Source organism: Vulpes vulpes, chromosome 4, assembly GCF_048418805.1.
Source record: "Vulpes vulpes isolate BD-2025 chromosome 4, VulVul3, whole genome shotgun sequence".
Classification (NCBI taxonomy): domain Eukaryota; kingdom Metazoa; phylum Chordata; class Mammalia; order Carnivora; family Canidae; genus Vulpes; species Vulpes vulpes.
In genome coordinates this window covers 62,129,309-62,146,387 of record NC_132783.1, presented here as the reverse complement: position 1 = coordinate 62,146,387, position 17,079 = coordinate 62,129,309, and the positions used below count along the sequence as shown (strand labels likewise).

At 37.0% G+C, this 17,079-nt stretch overlaps 1 protein-coding gene across 3 annotated transcripts in view; it reads left to right on the top strand.

The window, feature by feature from the left end:
* The window catches only part of RYR2 (ryanodine receptor 2), a 721,805-nt gene that overhangs the window by 358,583 nt on the left and 346,143 nt on the right, over positions 1 to 17,079 (top strand). For all 3 annotated transcript variants that reach the window (XM_072755910.1, XM_072755909.1, XM_072755907.1), the window contains 3 exons: positions 3,812 to 3,933; positions 7,581 to 7,764; positions 10,119 to 10,254. In XM_072755910.1, the coding sequence (XP_072612011.1) occupies positions 3,812 to 3,933; positions 7,581 to 7,764; positions 10,119 to 10,254 (442 nt within the window). The remainder of the gene's footprint in view (positions 1 to 3,811; positions 3,934 to 7,580; positions 7,765 to 10,118; positions 10,255 to 17,079) is intronic.

Sequence of the window (17,079 nt, the reverse complement as noted above, 5' to 3'; positions counted from 1 at the left end):
AGGAGAGGGAGAAGCACACTCTCCGCTGAGCAGGGAACCTAATCCTAGGACCCTGAGATCATGACCTGAGCCAAAGGCAGATGCCTAGCCGACTGAGCCACCCAGGTGCCCCCAGAGGTGAAGTTTAAAGATAATTTGAAAACTTCTTCTGAATGTCTCAGCTTATTTTCTATGTCCTCCTTTGTGTTCTCATAATATTCGTGTATGACTTAATTAAGTTTTATTTGAGGTCCTGTGCTATTTCACTTACTAGGCTACCTTTCTCCTCTTTCTCTCCTACCTTCCTTCCTCCCTCCCTTGATGTCTCCCCCTGCTACCCACCATTTGTGAGCTTCTTTAAGGGCAAATATATAGTAATAAATTTTACGCCAACATGTAGCACAGTGCACAGAACCAAAAAACAAGACAACTATTACTTCTCTAAATGTTGGAAAGACTATAGTGGGGCAGAAATCTTTATTTTCAGCATGGATTGTTTAATTGTGTTTTATTGTGATCTCTTTGGAGTGACCAGCACTGATTTTAGTGAGGTTGGAGGCTGATTCTCCTTTGAGGGAGTTGTCTTAATGCATCACTCTACTATCTTAGAGCTTTGGGTGGACAGCCAGGGACAGCTCTCCTGCAGACCCACATAATCTTTGTGAAGAGATGATCACTTGTCTTTGAGGTCTTTGATCTAGGCTTATAAATTTAAATGTGTTTGTTTGTATTCAGTATTGTAAACCATTTATTATTTCCTATGACTGAGCTTAGCTGAATTTAACGTTTTATGATGGGAAATTCAAATATATGCCAAGGAAACAAAATAGTATGCTGAGCCCTGGTGTATCTATCCTTCACCTTCAGCGTTTCCAGTGCTTTTTTATGCTTGTTTCATTTACAGTTCTGCATCCTTGCCATGTTCTGCTAAATTATTGCTGTTACCTATGTGGAATTTTTAAAGGTAGTATCTAAATACACTGAAATGCCAAAAGATTATGTGATTCACATAAGTGATGATGTGTACACTGAAATGCCAAAAGATTATGTGATCCACACAAGTGATGGATGATGTGGCAGGAGAAAGTTCCATTTCAGCAGAAAGTCGCCCAGCGTTCCTGTCCAGCTCATCTTCCTGCCCCTTCTTCCCCAGGCGCAACTGCTTCTGTAACATTTTCCCACCATAGGTTAGTTTTGTCTGGTGCAGAACTTCATATAAAGGAAACTATGTAGCACCACTCTTTGGTATAAAGCTTCTTCCATTCAGCAAAATGCCTTTGACTTTTGTCCCAAGTTATGGTTATTTGGAACCAAAGGATTCAAGCTGCTTTTTGAGGTCCTCAGAAGACAGAGGTTAGAGTAGGTTCATTTCACAGTCTAAGGGGGAAGGACAGAAAGGAAAGGACATGTTTTCCTTCAGTTTTTTAGTTTCTTTCTCGGGAAATAAGCTCGTTCTGCTTCTCCATATTGGCTGTCCTTGTTCTGTATTCTTATCTTTCTTCCTTATTTCCAGATCTTGATTCCCAGATTGTCCTCCAGATCACTCATTTTGTTGTGTTTGGTGCTATTCTCAAGTTCTCTCAGTGTCTTTGAAATTGTACTTTTCTTGTAATTTTTCATGATTTCACCCTCAGTCACTTTTTATGTCAACGTTCCATTTTTCATTGTTCTGATTATTCATCTCAGGCGTTTTCTTACTGAACCTTCACTCCTTCTGTGAAACCTTCACTCCTGTTTCACAGAATTTATACCTTCTTGCATCCTACAGGTAATTGAAATAGTTCATATATGTAAGTTATATCCTGCTACTCCTGTTTTTTAAGGCTTCTTAAAAACTTAGTAATTTTTGCTGAATTTTTATCAATTAAAGAAATTATAAATCATGTTTTAATGGCCTTCAATTTGTTGATAAATAAGGTAATGGACATTATGATATTGAAGAATCCTTAAAGGCATAGACAAAACCCTATTTGGCCATAGTCTATTATGCTTTTGAAATATTACTAGATCTTATTCACATTTTCTTAGGATTATTACATGTATATTCAGAGATAAAATTAATTTTTGTTTGTTAGGGATATTGGAATTTCATGAAATTTTCATATGTCACAAAATACATTTTTTGAGTCTTTTTTAACCATTTAAAATGTAAAATTCACTTAAAGCTCACAGACTGTACTCAAAAATGGCATAGTTTGCTGACCTCTGATCAGGACCAGTTTACCATGAAAAAAATCTCTGTTCTTTGAAGATTCATTAGAACTCACATGTAAACCTAGGATCTTTTATATATTAACTCTTACACTTCCCTTTCTAGTATCTTCTAAATAAGCCAATCTCATCAAATTTTCTACTTTATTTGATTCTTGATTTGCTAGGAAGCCATCCATTTCCTCTGGGGTATTAATTTACATTATTTTGCCATTGAGTTATATATAATATTGATTTATGACAGTGCTACGATTTTGCTGTCTTTGTGTCTTATATCTTATTCTGGGTTTTTTTTTTCTTCTTTTTAAAATTTTATCTTTAGCCTGGCTTGTGAAAGGTTTATTTATTTTATTTGTCTTCTCAAAGAATCAAATCTTGGTTTATCCATCCTTTTTAGTACTTGGTTTTTAGTTCATTAGTTCCTCTTTTTATCTTTATGAATTCCACTTCTCCACTCTATTTTTCTTTTTTTGTCTTACAATGAATAATATGTTCCTTCATTTTAATCATTTTTTTCTTTGTCGATGAAGACATTTAAGACAATGAAGAATTGCCTTTGAATATGGATGTAGCTCTGTCTCATTGATTTTGGTCTGAGGAGTTTCTCTTTACACTGCTTTTCAGATAGTGTATAATTTTGGTTCTAGTTACTAATTTTAGTTCAGTGCCCCTGCTTACATGTGCTGAAATGTCTTGCTACAGGCACTGAGTGAAGGAAGCTAGATACACATAGTCCCATTTATGTGTAGAGCACAATGGACTTTCTCTGTGAAGAGTCAGGAATGTGGGGAGCAGTATAGAGGATGGGGAACAGTAAGGGAGCCCTAGGGGTATCTTAAGGTTCTATAATGTTCTCTGTCTGGATTGAGGTGTTGATTACATGGTGCATTCACTTTGTGAAATTCATTTAGCTGTTCACCGAAGATTTCTACACTTATATTATTACTTTCATAAAAAGTTCAAAAGCATAAAGTCTAACAAAAGAATGAATAAGATAAAAGTGCGTTTTTTAAGGAACTTAGAATGCCTTAGAAACACTGATAGGTACTTATTACTCATTGTGTGTTCAGAACTGCTGTCTAACTGGCATACCAATGCAATGTTTTCCTTTATTGCTTTGTTCAGAGTTTGCTTAGATTGTGGTTCAGTCATTGAACATAGATATATGAGAATATTCTGGTGTCTGTTTGTTCAACTCATTTACTGGTGAATTCTTTGAGAGAAGAACCCAATGAATATATTAAATGACTGGTTTGTAAGAGACCTGTGCGTATTATTTTAAATGTACACATCAGCTTATTGCCCCTTGTCCCTGCCTTTTGATTCTATTTATTGTTATGGCTTACCTTTGGAGTTCACATCTTCTTAACACCCATTTAGAAAGGAGATGGTGGGGGCGCCTGGGTGGCTCAGTCAATTAAGCATCTGCCTTTGGCTCAGGTCATGATCCCAGGATCCTGGGTCAGCAGGAAGCCTGATTGTCCCTTTCCCTGTGCCTCCATCTCCCTCTGCCTGCTGCTCCCCCTGCTTGTGTGCTCTCTCTGTCAAATAAATAAACATAAATCTTAATAAAAAGAAAGAAGATGATGGAAGTAATGGTGTTAATTCTGTGTTTGTACAGGCTATTATGCATCATGAAGGTCACATGGATGATGGCTTAAATTTATCCAGATCTCAGCATGAAGAATCACGGACTGCACGAGTCATTCGGAGCACAGTTTTCCTTTTCAATAGATTTATAAGGTATGTTTTATTTTGCTGTAGTAGTAGTTTGACATTTTATTTCAATTTCCTTATTAGATTTACAAATACACAATTCTAAAATATACTATGGTGGTAAACCTATATAATTTGGTAGGTTGGCAGTACACATTTGAAAATGATAGATGATTTTTATGTCTTTCATATAAATAAACTTTTAAAAAGGGAATGTGATTTTTAGAAATTGTGTGTGTAACTTGTAATTCATAGCTGTAGTTCAGGATTATTTTATAAAACACCCTTGAGCTGGACCTATTTAAATTTCCTTTCACATTGAGGGTGATGAAACCTAGATGCTTTGTGAGTTTTGAATATTTATTGATTGATTGATTGGAGGGACAGAGGAAGAGGGAGAGAGAGAATCTTAAGCAGGCTCCATACTCAGTGCAGAGACCAATTCAGGGTTTGATTTCACAACCCTGAAATCATGACCTGAACTGGAATCAAGAGTTGAACACAAGCAACTGATCCACCCGGGTGCACCTTGGAATGTATTTAAAAATGATTCTTGTAGTAACTAAGTTTTCCTACCTCATAATGGAAAACAGTTGCATATCTACAAACTAAATCAAGCTTGACGTCAAAATGTTTTCTGGTAACATTATACCAATACACACTCTGGCTTGTGATGGATAAATCCTATATCTCTTTAAACTTGCCAATTTGATGGAAACGAAAATTATGTGTATATGTGTTTGTATGTATATACCTATGTATGTATGTATTCATAATGATTTTTTAAGTTGAATTTATTCAGGAATTGTGAAAATAGTTGTAATTCATGTTTGTTGACTAGATTTATTTTTCTTAGTGATTTACCTATTTAATTCATCTTGTTCATATATTTTTTATATATGTGAGTTTTACATACCTGCTCATTAGTATTTATTGAACGGAGTTCCTGAATTAATATAGTTCTTCAATATATCTTAGAAACTTTGAAACATTTTACATAATTATAGAATATTATAAAGGGTATGTTATTTTAAGTAAAATAATTTGATCCTTCTGTAATATTAATGAAAGCACTAAAATTCCTTAAAATCTCTATGTCTTTATAATATTGGCACCTATATATTTTTAAAAGTAGATTATTTTTAAGTATTTGTTTTATTAATGTAGAGCTATTTACTATTAAGAGCCTAATTTAAAAAAAATGCATAGGCAGACTTCTGTTTATTACTTAGGGTGAACGACAAGGTAATTTAGTTTTCTTTATTTGCGTTTTCTTTTAAGATTTTATTTATTTGAGAGAGAGAGAGAGAGAAAGGGAGTGTACACTTGGATGGGGAGAGCCAGAGGGACGGGAAGAGAATACTAAGCAGATCCTGCAATGAGCACAGAGCCTGACGCTGGGCTCAGTCTCAGAACCCTGAGCTCATGACCTGAGCCAAAAGCAAGAGTCAGACACTTAAGTGACTGAGCCACTCAGGCACCCCCATAGGGTATTTCCTGTGACCCTTCTGGTTTCTGCCTGGTCAGGGTTACTTGTGGTGGTGATGGTGGAAATGTGTCTGTGTGTTTGCATTTGTGTTTACTTTCTGAAAGTAAATTATGTTAGGGAGGAATCTATTTGGTTGTAATATTGTTTAATCTTCAAAGTGCAAAATATAGAGAATTTGTGGCTTTAATTTTTGCTCAGATATAGTGTGATTCTACCACCTTTGGTTTTCCTCAGTTAGTTTTTGTCTTCATTTTTTTGTTCTTGATAAATTAAGATGGTGAATGTCTTTAAAGGAGATAGAAATTGTAAAACTTAACAATTTGGGGGGTCTTGGATAGTATTTGACAAGAGACTTCTAGAAAGTAATTGAATGGTTACATTGCTGATAGATATATTCAACTTAATAACCTAAAAAGTGATGTTTCTTATTATTTCTTTTTACATTTAAAAATATGGATACTATATTTGATGGGGCACCTGGGTGGCTCAATTGGTTAAGTGTCTTCAGTTGGTTTGGCTTGGGTCATGATATTGAGGTCATGGGATGGAGGGGTTTGCTGGGCTCATGCTGAACACAGAGTCTGCTTGCCTTCCCCTGCCCCTCATCTCACTGGCTGCTCACACTGATGGGTGCTGGGCATGCATACTTGATTTCTCTCTATCTCAGTAAATAAATAAATCTTTAAAAAATGTAGATACTACATTTGAATCACTTGAATTTCATTCACTTCAGTATGAGGAGAGTTGAATTTGACTTTACTATAAATATATTTATCGTTTAACTGAAGTGTAATAGGATAAAATGTTTAGAACAGAAATATTACATTGCATGTAAGTTTTCATTGTAATAGGAGAGAAATCATTTTCTCCTGAAAAGTCATTTCTATTACTTTTTGGGCAGAGAAAAACAGAGATGATAAAACTAGGCAATAGATAAATTCTATTGTAATTGATATGAAATTGCCAGCCAAAACTTTAGAAGAGTTGTATAGTTTTCCTATTTCTGCTGTTTATGAGGCTAAAGTCAACTATTTCAACATTATTTGTCATCTCTATGTAATTGATGATACATGTTAAATTATATTTGTGAGCAATGTAAATTCAAAGATAAGCTTATTGTCACTAATGAGGCCCTTACTGTTTTCAAAATGTAAGTTCTAAAACAAAAACAAAAACAAAAACAAAACAAAATGTAAATTCTAAAACAGATAATTAACCAGGAACATTTCTTTGGAATAAAATATTGCCACATAATTTTGCTGATGCAGAGGCCAGGAAAGGAAGTATAATATTTTATGCATTAAATTTTGTCATAACTAATATGAGTATTACTGTATCATCCATAGTATATGCATTCTCCCATCCTTTTATGGTGTCTGTTGTGTGCTTTTTAATAAACTTCTTATTTTGAAATGATTTTGATTTACAAATACCAGATTTTAAAGTTCTTTCCAGATACATTCAGAGCTATGAATTCTAAAACTCAGAATCTCAGAAAGCTTAACAAATTAACACATTGACATGCCAGTAATGTTTTTCTTCAAAGAAAACACAACACGATGTTTCTTAGTCCAATTATAAATACTTTTTTTCAGATAAAAGCATTTTAATATATTATTTTCCAATTGATAAGAAAAATTTAAAATAAACATCATTGGAATGTACTTTTAAACAGGCAGGAATTTTCAGAATGGCAGTGAGGGTCACTGATAGTGTAGGAGTTAACACTTCCGTCTCCAAAAACAAAACAAAACAAAAAAAAAACAGAACAAGTGAAGTCAGAATCATAAATCTGGGAAGCTGATCTTAATCCTTGGGGTGAATATAATGATTTAAAATGAAAATCAAGTGGTTCCTAAATATTGAGACCATTGGCTTTTTAGGAATTGGTTCTTTTTATTTTTATTTTTTTAGGAATTGGTTCTTGAGGGCTTTCAAGTTTATGTCTAGATGTGTCTGTCTTCATATTGGTGGTTTTAATATAGCATCATATATACTTGACAAAATCAAGAATTTCTCATTTGAATATATTAATTATCGCTGTTTGAGGGAAATGAGCACCTGGCTCATGGGTTCCTTTTACAGTGGTGCAGGGAGAGAGAGTAAAGCCTTAAATCCTCTGTGGTCTAAAAAAATAATAAGATTGGGGATCGCTGATATAGAAAAATGTTTGCCGTTTATTTAGGGGCCTCGATGCGCTCAGCAAGAAAGTGAGGGCCTCCACTGTGGACCTCCCTATAGAGTCTGTGAGTCTAAGTCTGCAAGACTTGATTGGCTACTTCCACCCCCCGGATGAGCACTTGGAGCATGAAGACAAGCAGAACAGATTGCGAGCTCTCAAGAACCGGCAAAACCTCTTCCAGGAAGAGGTGAGCTTCCACCAGCCTTCATTTCTTTCATGCCACCATCTCAGGAAAACAGCTGCTCTGGGGGGATGCGCTCTGACAGGTTTGCACTCTGAGCAGGTAAACTATGGCCTGAGAACCGGGCTTACAGGAATCCTGCAATTATCTTTCTTTCTCTGTTGGGGAGTGGGGAGTGCTAGTTTAGAAAAACGGAAGTCTTCACTCCCCTGGCAAAGGACGTTCTATTTTGGTTTGCTGGGCCTTTATACTGATCGTTCACTGCTCTGCACTTTGCTTCCTGTTTGTTATATAAAGACAGCCTCTTAAAGTGTCTAAATGAATACAGGCTTTGACAAGCAAGAAGATTTGTAGACTGTTCAGCAGGTTCTCGAGGCCCCTTGGATGTGCCTGAGGGTCCACAGGGAGTTTTACACTGGGAGGGAAGCTACCCAGGGGAGGGAAGGCCGCCCAGGGCAGAGCTGCGGGCTCTCTGCTCTCTGGGGGCGGAGCAGCTCTACTCACTGCTTTCACATGTGTTCAGTTTTTGTGTGTGATTTTATTTCATGCACATTCTGGTTAAAAAAGAGCTCAAGTGCCGTGTTTTATGGACATACTAACAGAAGGACTGAGGGTTATGTCTAAGGATCCTAAAACGAGTGTCAGATTTAGTACTATCTATTCAGGAATTGCAGTGATAGGAGGTCAGAGGGGAGCTGGCAAATCAGGCCAGCTCAGCAGGTGTTCCCATTCTTCATACAGTGCTTCCTGTATGTGGAATAATGAGTGTTTCTGAGTAAAAGTACCTTTGTAAAAGTATCTAAGAAAAAAAGTTAGAGAATATTGCTGAGTGCGCAGAATCCCTAACTCTACATTCTTCTGGTTTTAAAACTGTTTCCTAATTTTCCATCAAATTATTTGAAATTAACATTAATTTTTGAAGGCTTTTTACTGTGTGTATAAAAAAATAAAACTAATGTGTTTAGAGACTGTAGCGGTATGAAAGCACAGGGCTGGTCAACATGAGCCAGTAACAACGTGGAGTAGTTTGTTGGGACCTTTTCGTTTGGTGTATGCCAAAATGTTAGTCTATGCTGCATTCATTTTGTACCTAGAAAAACTACAATGAAACACTGGGCTGTGAAAGTTTGAGATATTGATTTGGATTTTTTCCCCCCAATTTCTCATGTAAGACAACATGGATGGGGACCTAGAAATGTGCTTATGTCCCTGGTGCCTCTTAGAACAATGTGAGAAACAGGTTCTCTTGATTGGTCAATTCCTACTAGCTCCTCCTTTCATGTGCTTGGCCTCATTTTGGCAACCTTAATCTAGTAATAATAATAAAAGCATAATTTCAAGTGTAGACAGCATCTTACAAAGCTCTATAATGCATTTTTTATTTGTTTCAAATATCTCTTTTCATGAGCTTTTTCTTCATTCATTAGATGTTAAGTTTAATATTAAAAATTATGATGATAGTCATGATCATGATGATGCCTGCCCTAACAACAAGGATTCTTAGGTCCTATGCTTTTATAGGGAAGGAAGAGAAATCTGTTTCCTCTACTCCTCTTAGGTTCATAGCTTGAGATCCTGCAGGTTGGAGTGACAAAAGACAGATATAAGAAAACAAGAGGATATTTATTAACTTGTGAGTCATGCATAACCACGGGAGCACTCAGTGATGAGCAACTCAGAGGTGTGGTTAGAACTTGGACTTACACAGCATCTTAACAAAAGGACAGTAAATGTGTAGAAAGGTGAAAAGACAAAAGAAAGGAATTTTGATCTTCTAGGGGCAGCAAGTTGTGGAACAGCAAATATCTGGGAAACTGATAAGGATGAGTTAGTAAAGTTTGTTATGTGCATTCCTCTGTGAAGCCTCTGGGCTGATGAGTGCCAGGGTCTTGTTTGTTGTAATTAAGCATCTCTTGCCCCTCCTGGTGGAGGTAAAGGGCAGAGAATTTTTCTTGTGCTTTTTCTCAATAGCCTTCAGTTCAAAATAATCCTATGCCAAAGAGGCATATCTTGGGGTTGCATACTCTGAACCTCTTCATTTACTCATGGTAAGATATACAGTTGTGATTGATTCATTAATCTACTTGCAAATATAAGTATAAAGCACATATTTTTGCATTGTTCTTCTGCTTGCATTTGAGAATAGTCCTCCAAATTTAAAAACCACTTGAGTTATGTCAAGAAAATTTTATTTTACATGCAAGTGTGTTTCTTCCTGTCGTTTAACTAAATGACCTCAATTTTCCTAACAATTAACAGTCTTACCTTAAGCCAGGCTTTTTTTTTTTTTAATCAACTGTGCATTTCTTGTCTATGAGCAGATTCACAGTTTCTGATGGTAATTTTTATTAACATTCCAGGGAATGATCAACCTCGTGCTCGAGTGTATAGACAGGCTGCATGTGTACAGCAGCGCGGCACACTTTGCTGATGTTGCTGGGAGAGAAGCAGGCGAGTCCTGGAAGTCGATTTTGAATTCTCTCTATGAGTTGCTAGGTAAGAAGTATGATGATTTTTAAGGCAATTGATTCATGTCTCTTTAAAATGATCCCATAGCAATTACTGCAGTTTTATGACTTGCTTCTTAATTGAGGCTTTTGGTGTTTACTATTGTGCCTAAAGCCAAGTGACGTTTAGTACTTGCATCTATCTCTGAGTGTGCACTGTGGCGAGGGCAGTAGATCAGTCTTTGGTTTATGGAGGGGAGTTAGCGAGGGTGTGATTTTGTGGGTGAAGGGACTCTGTGTGAATATGCATGAAGTATTTTTCTTTATGTTCTCTCTCTTTTTTTTTAGATGTTATTTATTTATTGACACAGAGAGAGAGGCAGAGACACAGGCAAAGGGAGAGGGAGAAGCAGGCTCCATGCAGGGATCCCAATGTGGGACTTGATCCCAGGTCTCCAGGATCACACCCCAGGCTGCAGGCGGCGCCAAACCGCTGCGCCACCAGGGCTGCCCTTCTTTATGTTCTCAAGTGACTCCTACAAGACTCCTCTTTCTCCATCACAAGGATCTTGTCAGGGACCCTCTCCATCCTCCTTCTGTAGTCTTTTTGAGATTTGCATTTGCATCTTTTGGGTGCGCTTGCTGTTAATTTAAAAATGCTTGTGGTTTGTGCCGCATTCCAGTTAACTGTATGCAAGCATACATCCTTATTAGTTTTGGCCTGGACTATTCCAGTAGCTTTTACTTGTCTCTTGTCAGGAACTAGGAACTTGCAAGCTTGTGAGGTGGCCTCAAAAGATTTGGGAGTCCAAATCAATTACCTGGAAATAAGCCTGCCTGCCCTTTTGCTTTGGATAAAGATACCATCTCCCTCTTCCAAGGCTGCTTGCTACAAACATCCTTGAAAGGCTGACCCAAAAGAAAGGCTTGCACTGGCTCTGTCACAAGACGTGCAAAAACATGAGACCCGCGGAGAATGACCTCTCTTTTCACTTGCCCTCAGTTCCCAAATCCCAGATTCATCTGGACACTGTGACTGCACCTGTCTTCCATTTAGAAATTTCTCACATTTTCCCACCATTTCAGAAGGGGAAGTTTAACTTGCTTTGCCTGGTATGTGAAGCCCCGGCAAACTCTTCAGCCTGGGCCTTGGCACTGGCTTTCCCCTTTCTCTAGCCATACCCATTTCTGAGTGTCCTGTCCGTACTTCGGTGATATTTTCATACTCCTGCCTTTTCCAGAATTCCTTCAAGGCCTGGTTCACATGTGACTTTTTTGAAGTTAATCTTGACATCTTTTCCTAGCTCTAAAGCATGATTATGCAGTTTGTTCATTGGTTCGTTCGTTCATTCCTTCTCTCTCTCTCTCTCCTTTCTTGATACTTAGTGCTTATTTGCATTATAACACCTACTCCACTTCTTACTTAGTTACATATATGCCTGTGATATCGAGGGCAAGTATAATACCCTTTCTCGTTTTTGCATCTCTGTCATTTAACTTCATGTCTGACACATGGCAGATACTCAGTAAACATTTTCTAATTAAACAGAATTCTGATAGAGTAGGAAAGTATATGCCTAAGTAGAGAAAAGAGGTCTTGAGGCATTTTTTTGTTTATGTGAAGAATGGAAGGTAGTCAAAATATTTGGAAATTCCCTATAATCTAATTGAAACTCCTTAAAATTTAAAAATACTATTTAGCAAATAAAACCCTTGTGCCTGCTAGCATTTTTAATATATTTCCTTTAGGTGGGCTATTTGATATGCCATGAAAATTAAACACATGTAGTTTGCTACTTTCAGAGTAAGGGGTAACACTGGCTGGCATTTCTTTGAGCAGGACCCAGGCTATGGAGGCTTTTTAGGAATCTGGATTTATTATTTTACCCATGAAATCACTAGGACAAGGATTTTATGGTGCCAGTATTCTAAGGGCTGCATTTCTTTGCCAGTGAAGAAATTACAGCACTGAATTTCTGCATTTGGTTGAAATTGATGTGTGGTAGTGTTTTTAACACCACAATTTAGTTATTCACTTGAGAGGACATTGGATTCGTTTCTGTGAGAAACTAGATGTTTAGGGTCAAGACCTGTGTGTGTTTGAGGGTAGGAAGGATTATAAGCGGAAACAGTATTGTTGTAGATCTAGATAATGTGCATTTTATATTTTCACATTAGTGGTTTCCATAGTCTGTTTCTTCATTTCAATAGGTCCATGTGCTCATGTAATGTACAGAGAGAATTGTAATGATTTTTCTAAAATCATAGAAAAAAGTCTAATCCTAGCAAAGTCAACACTTCCTTTCTACCCTTTTGGGCTATGTAGCCCTCAGACTTCTTTTATAAACCTTCACAAACTTCTTTGGGGATTAAATCTCATTAATTTAGAATGTACCAAAGTAGTAATAATAAACTTGATGAAATGCTGGAGACATGGAGGGTGGGAGCACAACTCCTCATCATAATTGGTTTTATGATTCAATTTTTAATGAGACAATGGCAAAGATATGGTTTTTTGAAAGACTTTATTTATTTATTCATGAGAGACACAGAGAGAGAGGCAGAGACATAGGCAGAGGGAGAAGCAGTCTCTCCGCAAGGAGCCCCATGTGGGCCTCCACCCCAGGACCCTGGGATCTCCATCTGAGCCAAAGGCAACCACTCAGTTACCCAGCTGTCCCTAAAGATATGATATGATTTGTAAATGGTTTATTCAAAGAAGGTGGGAGGAAGCAGTTGTAGGTGGAATGATGATGGCACTCTCAGGATGTGTCTGGTTGCAAATGACAGCCTCAACCCAAAGTGGCTCACACAGTGGAGGACATTCATTGGCTTGTGTAGAATTGGAAGTCTGCCATTGGGTGTACTCAGTGGCTTCACCATAGCATCCAGAACCTGCTTCTTCTGTCAACAGAGTCAGATCCTTCCAATGCTGGCTTCCCTTGTGTGGCCTCAGTGGGCTGTCCTCAGCTCAGAGTGCTACAGATTTCCTCTCTAACGTGGAAGAAGTGAAAGAAGGCTGCTTCTGGAAATTATCTCTTAGGAAGGAGCATGCCATTTCCTAAAACCTCTAGCCTATCACCTCTTTCATCTCATTAGCCCAAACTGTATGCATAGTCCTTCTTGAGCTCTTCATTCTTACCAGAGAGGATGGGAATTTCACCAACACTGATTCTGCCTGAGACAGGACCCCCTCCTGAAACTGGGGCCAAGCCCTAGGACTGCTTGTCTACCATACAGATGTGAACATTGCAGAGAATTCTGGAAAAAAAGCTACAGTGCCCAACTCAAATATTAATTAAATACTTGATTCATCCAAAAGGTTTTATGGACTGAATTCTAATCTGAATTTCATGGCTGGTCTGTCTCTCTCTTTTTACCTGTGACCTCACTCACTTTGTCTCTAGTCCCAGAGCTTTTGGGTCTGTCCATTGCTTGCCTCCCATCCAGAATATTCTTCCAGAATGTCTAGAATTAGTTAATATAAGGGATTTGATAGACAGTACATTTATATCTATATTAAGGATTAATATGTAGATATAAAGTATATATTTCTTAAATATATTATGTTTCCTTAATTATTTACATCCCGTTTGATTAAGAAAGGATTTGAGGGAGCTGTTACTTAAAATTGGCACATTTAGAATTCTCTAAAACTCACATCTTAAAGGAGGGTAACAGTATAGTAATCCTTTATGTCATTAAGATAATACACAGTGATTTCAGAAACATGCATATTTTGTGGCTTTTAAACTAATTTTTTCATGTGGCAAGACATATAAGTTCTGAATGTACTTTACACACACACACGCACACACACACACACACACACACACACACACACACACGCATTCCTCACATTAACTTTTGCGTTTTCGCATTACTACTCCTCGAAGTTTTTGTTAATTCCCCACACCTATCTTCCTCTCTCTCTTTTTTAAATATCTCTCTTCAGGGAAGCTTTGTTTTCCATTTTGTTTGTTATTTCCCAAGAGTCTTAAATCTCTGTTCCTTTTATAGTCTTCTGAAAAGGTGTTCTCTGCCACGTTGGGAGAACATGGACTTGGAGTCTAATGGTTCTGAATTTAAACAGGAGTCTCATCTGTTCAAAAGATTGAGGGCTTGCTGTGGTAGGTGCCTGAATCTGGGCAGTGAGGGGCAGCTGTGTGCTGTATAGTCCCTGATCCCTGCATTTAATGGTTGAGTAAGTGACACACAATGTAAACAACAAAGCTAGCCATGATGCTGTGCAGGTACAGACTTTACTGCCTTGACCATCCTGATACAGGTTACTATTAAATCATGTTAGTAAGTGATTAATAAAAGACTGATAAATTTGAATGCAAAAATTAAAATGTTTATGATAAATTATATCATTACAAAATAAAAATAGGTGGGAATTTTGTAAAGTATGTTGTCTACATGAAGGACAAAGTCTTGGTTTCTGTAATATGTAGAGTTTTCATAAATCCATAAGGGAAGGAAGTAGCATCTAATGGAAAAAAGAGACAAAAGATGGAGACAGTTCCCTGACCCATAAATAACAATAGATTCTCAACATGACAAAACCTTGCAAATTAAAATGATAAATAAGGATCTCTTTTCATTTTTTAGCTTGGTACATAAAAAATTTGATAACACCCATTATTGAGGAAAACGTTGGATAATATGTTTTTGGTGAGAGAGTAAATTGATGGAATTTAAAACAAACTTTGGTTGGCAATACATATAAAACTTTAAATGTATTTCCCTTTAGTCTAGAAATTCTACTTTAAGATAATGTATTCTAGAGATATATTTGTACATGTGTACATATTATGTCCACTGCATAATTGTTTATAAATTACATAAAGTTGAAAACAATTTTTCTGTCAACAGGGGATTGTTACATAAGTAACAGTGTAGTACTGTGTTATCATTGAAAACTTAGATGAACATATCATTGGGAAAACTGTATAAGACAGGCCATTTGCTGTAATTTCTTAGCATGGGCATCTAGGCCATGGTATTAAGTGAAAAACAGAAGCAAAAGCAACAACATAAAAAAACCCAAGAAGGATACTTTATGAACATTAAGATTCCAAATGCATTATATTAGAAATATGTAAAAAAAGATTCATTCTTGTATTCTCTGGTTGTTTCTGGGGGGGATGCACAGAAAACTGCTATGTGGCTGCTTTTCCGGGGACAGATCTTTGGCTTTTCTGTGTGTTCCATTACATATGTATTCTTACTCTATTTTCACACATTACTTCTATAATTGAAAAAGACGTTAACATAAGTGTGTAATATTACACCATTGAGGATGAAAGGGAAAAATAGTATATTAATTCCAGTTGAGTGACTTATAAATATAAAATGTATATTTTATACATGCATATTTGTATTTTATGTACGAATGTATATAAAGAGGATCTCTTTCAGTATATACATGACAGATTCACTGATGATTGTAGGAGGTAAATAGAAGTATGAGAGATTTTATGGCTTAAACATTTCTTTGACTACTCTTTCTGTATTTATTGTAGTGAACACTGATTTCATGATAGAAATAAATGACTATTATTTTATGTTGACTTAAGAACTATCTGCTGTCAATAATTTATATTGAAGTCAGTGTGATCATAAGATAAGTAGACATCTCTACATGAGTATATATTTCAGTCTGGCTGCAGAAGTATCAGATCTGCAGCAATATTTGGAGCTCATAAGATATTTATACCTCACTGTCCTTCCTTACTCAGGAAGTTTGATTCAAGTATCATTAACTCCAAGTTTGTTAAGCCTCCTTCCCATGCTTCCAACTAAGTAGATGGTCCTGTCTTGGACTTGTGTGTGAAATAACCCTTCTTTTTCTTCAGTAGGTTTATTTAGCATGGAGAGAGCAGGTGAGAATGATAATCTATAACAATTTTAAAATTTGACATGGATATATTTAATATGTGTTTTAGGTGGAGAATGACAAAAGTTGATTCATGAGCCTGCCACTTGGAGGAACTGAGGATCTTAGAGGCACTGGTTATTCAGTTTGAAAGCATTGCTGTGGCATGTTTAATCTGCAGGAGGCTTGCAAGCCACGGTGATTTTCTAAAGATGTCTGAGAAAAGGCTTATGGCAAACCCTGTCTATAAATACTCATTTTATGAAGAATCAAAGTATGAAACAAAGTATGAAACAGCATAGACCATGGCCCTCTTAGGACGGCAGAAGTTACCAGTTTCTGAATCCTTTAAGACTTGGAAAGAGAACAGTGATAAAGGATTTTGGCACATTCAGAGCATTTTCCTGGTGTTGCAAGGAGGCAGATCTTTCTAAATGCCATAAAACACTGAGGGAAGGTATTCAAGAGATGTAAAAGGAGGGCCTTGGCTTCAAACAGGCTTATATCAGTTATTACTCTGGTATCTGTGCATACAGATATTTCTATGTTGGCCTCCAGGAAATCCTGAAAGACAAATTACAAAACACATTATTTCTTTTCAATTTGCTAATAATCTCATGTCTACGAAATGACCTTGACAGTCACTAATACATTTTTAATGAAAATGCAATTTGTAACCTGTTTTGTGAGATACTTTCTTAATCTGTTGACAGATGACCAGGATCCCACCCCTACTAATCTCTTCTAGATCAGGGGTTCCAGCAGGAAGAGACAGGGTAGGGGAAGTACAGCATAGACTGGATCTGAGTGTGGACTCTGGAGCTGAAATTGTCTTGGCTCCACCATGAGTTGTGTGAGCAGGAACATGCTACTGTCTCTACTTACTTTCTCCTTCATGAGCCAGTTATTGTTTTCCTTCTGATGATGTCACAGAAAGAGAGAACCTAGCACAGTTTTTACTTGGTTGTGTGGCTGCCTGTTCTCTGGCTCTGG